The sequence below is a fragment of the Sinocyclocheilus rhinocerous genome, unplaced genomic scaffold (genome assembly GCF_001515625.1).
Source record: "Sinocyclocheilus rhinocerous isolate Xijiao unplaced genomic scaffold, SAMN03320098_v1.1 scaffold72, whole genome shotgun sequence".
In the NCBI taxonomy this organism is placed as follows: domain Eukaryota; kingdom Metazoa; phylum Chordata; class Actinopteri; order Cypriniformes; family Cyprinidae; genus Sinocyclocheilus; species Sinocyclocheilus rhinocerous.
The window spans coordinates 1,114,156-1,117,569 of NW_015628351.1; the positions used below are offsets into that span (position 1 = coordinate 1,114,156).

The 3,414-nt window shown below is 35.8% G+C and overlaps 1 protein-coding gene across 1 annotated transcript in view; it reads right to left on the reverse strand.

Annotated features, from left to right (window-relative positions):
* Nucleotides 1-3,351, reverse strand: part of LOC107737539 (SUZ domain-containing protein 1-like) — an 8,034-nt gene extending 4,683 nt beyond the window's left edge. Inside the window, exons 1-3 of the mRNA XM_016549046.1 lie at nucleotides 3,188-3,351; nucleotides 1,767-1,816; nucleotides 1,418-1,687 (exon numbers count right to left, since the gene is read on the reverse strand). Of these exons, the coding sequence (XP_016404532.1) occupies nucleotides 1,418-1,687; nucleotides 1,767-1,816; nucleotides 3,188-3,238 (371 nt within the window). The 5' untranslated portion in view covers nucleotides 3,239-3,351. The remainder of the gene's footprint in view (nucleotides 1-1,417; nucleotides 1,688-1,766; nucleotides 1,817-3,187) is intronic.
* Between the last annotated feature and the right edge of the window lie 63 nt (nucleotides 3,352-3,414).

Here is a 3,414-nt window from a genome sequence, read left to right on the forward strand (position 1 = left end):
ATAATAATAATAATAATAATATATATATATATATATATATAAAAAGTTTGGGTCAGTAAGATTTTAAAATGTTCTTAAAAGAAATCTTGTGTTCACCAAGGCTGCATTTATTTGATCAAAAATAGAGTAAAGACAGTAATATTGTAATAATTAAATATAAAATTTTAGTATATTTTAAATGTTAATTCATTACGGTGATGGCAGAGCTACATTTTTAGCAGCCATTGCTCCAGTCTCACATTATCCTTCAGAAATCATTGTAATATGCGGATTAGGTGCTTAAGAAACATTTCTTCTTATTCTTATTGTTGAAAACAGTTGTGCTGCTTAATATTTTTCTGGAAACCGTCATACATTTTTTTTTTTCATCTTTGATGAATAGAAAGTTCAAAAGAATAGCATTGATTTGAAATAGAAATCTTTTGATACATTTAAAAATCTTTACTGTCACGTTTGATCACTTTAAGCCATGAACAAAACAAATCAGCTTTGAGACAAATTACAACTTTCTAAACTCTGATTAAAAGTATGTGAAAATTGTGTACAATTCTTCAAGTGAATTAACTATATCCTATGAAAGACTGAAATATGTAACTGATTTAGAAAAAGCTTATGGCAAGTATGAAAATAAATATTTTGCTTTCTGCGCCAAAAAAAATTTTTTCCACAAGAAAGAAAAGAAATAAATAAATAAATAAATAATAATAATAATAATAATAATAATAATATATATATATATATATATATAAAAAGTTTGGGTCAGTAAGATTTTAAAATGTTCTTAAAAGAAATCTTGTGTTCACAAAGGCTGCATTTATTTGATCAAAAATAGAGTAAAGACAGTAATATTGTAATAATTAAATATAAAATTTTAGTATATTTTAAATGTTAATTCATTACGGTGATGGCAGAGCTACATTTTTAGCAGCCATTGCTCCAGTCTCACATTATCCTTCAGAAATCATTGTAATATGCGGATTAGGTGCTTAAGAAACATTTCTTCTTATTCTTATTGTTGAAAACAGTTGTGCTGCTTAATATTTTTCTGGAAACCGTCATACATTTTTTTTTTTCATCTTTGATGAATAGAAAGTTCAAAAGAATAGCATTGATTTGAAATAGAAATCTTTTGATACATTTAAAAATCTTTACTGTCACGTTTGATCAATTTAATAGTAGTATGCTATAGAAGTAACACATTATATCAAGGATCTTCCCATAATCCACAATATAAATCGAAGTTGTTGACTCAGCTATTGTGATGCTCACTTATGGTCTTCTACAGAAGCTTATATAGCTCGGTCTCAGAGCTCATGGTGGGAATGTGTGGAAAAGTTTACGCATTATCATTTAAAAAATCAGTTTTAGCTTCCAGAACCATGAGAGTTTCGCTCTATTGAGCGTGTCAGTATTTTACCGGTCTGAATTGGGTCTCTCCTGTGGTGTGTCATCAGGAGTAGCACTGCCAAGGATTCTCTTCCTGGCCTCTGCGTATTCTGCCTCTCGCTGAGCTAAGGATTTTACTTGTGGGGAGGGTCGAGTCTGCGTCACAGATGATCCTAAAGATCCATTACTGGAGGGTCGCTTTAAAATACGAATCTGAGGTGGGGGTGCAGCGGGGAGGGAGTCATCCTGGATTACGATCGCTGTCCTCATCGGAGAACGGCTCGAACTGCCACTTGAATGTCTGGAAGAGCATCAAAAAATGATTAGAGTAAAACAAGCTACACTGAGCAAAATATGGGCTCAAGGATGACCAGACATACCTTTCTTTCTGACTGATTCGAAGCTTTTCTTCTAGTCTTCTTTCCATTTCCTAAGTCAAACACAAAAAAAATTAACACTTCTTCTGGAAGAATATAGCATAAAGTAATGTTATAAAACAGTACAGACAGGCCGCTTCAAGGAGGGGCCTCTGAACCAGCAGCAAGTTTTCAATTTCACAAAGTTATTTATATATCCTTAGTGCAGTGGCTAAATTAATGACAGGGCCAAATTACAGAGTGCTGCTTGAGTAGGTAGACAATATAAGGCTTTTCTAAACAGAGACTTGAGGGAAAGATGTGTTTACAGAATCTAATGGCTGGGGTGTTGAAGTTGCTGCCAGACAAATACAGACATAGGCCTAAATCTTTAAAAAAGTCTCACGTTTTAAAAGAGCAGCCATGATACACGATAACATATTGCACGCGCTTTCTCTCTCTCTCTCTCTCTCTATATATATATATACATATATGGCACTAAATGAGAGTAAAGAAACGCCATATGAAATACTAATAAACTTTTTTTTTCTGTCAATGGCATATTTAAAGGAACATCTCACCAAAAATAAAAAATCTGTAATTTACTTCTTATTTTGTTGTGAAACTATGAATTACGTTCTTCTATGGAAAACAACCGGAAATGTTAGGCAGAATGACAATCACAGTAACGATTTACTCTCGTTCTACTTGGGGGGGGGGGGATCTAAATCACAAATGTAGTGATTTAGATCCATTTTATCTAAATCACTACAAATACTTTACTAAATAAAGATATGTGGAATTTCAAATACATTGTCCCCACAGTATCATTTACAACAGAACCCAAGACAATTTGAAAACTTGTGAAAACCGCCTGTTGACTATCTGAATGGAGACTATCCCACCTCGGTTTTCCGCTGCTTTGAAATCGTATTTCCGCATAAAATCAACTCAAAATTCTACACATATCAAAAAGACAGTCCTTTTTCTACGACATCCAACAGGTCTCAGTCTATTCGGCAGCCATCTTTGGTTTCTTACGCGGTGGCAAAGAAAGATTTCCCCCTTGTTATTCCTCAGAAGTTGCCCCGGCTAAGTTAACTAGCATTAGTTAGCAGGCAGTTTCATTTCATTACGTTACGTCATTTGCTTAGAACACAAATTGTTTTACGTGACGCACGAACGTGTCGCTTCACCAACTGCCATTTTCAAAATCGCCTCTATTTTACACACTGGTTTAAAATAAGGAATATCCCACAACATCTGATTTGGGACCAGTTTCCCTTTAACTGCGGCCTACCGCCCAACTCTAAATATACAGGCGTGACTAGCGCGCTAGCAGGAGGCCGGTGGTATGAATCAGCCTAATGCTCCACGCGAGGCTGTCTACATTGAAAAGACTGTTTGTGGAAGCAAGAAGGAAAGCGCAGCTATCGCATATTTACCCCACTATCGGCGGCCTCTTCCCAGCTCTCGGCGACCTCCTCATCATCCATGTTTTCCACTCTTGGCTAACTAGGGGCTTCCCTCAATCCACACGCTAACGCACATTTTCCCTCTACAGCGTCAGAGAGCCGTTCAGTGAACCAAAGTGTTACACAGTAGCGCCATCTGCTGCAGGGAGGATAGATCCACCGTGCTGGAACGCGTGGACGATATATATATATATATA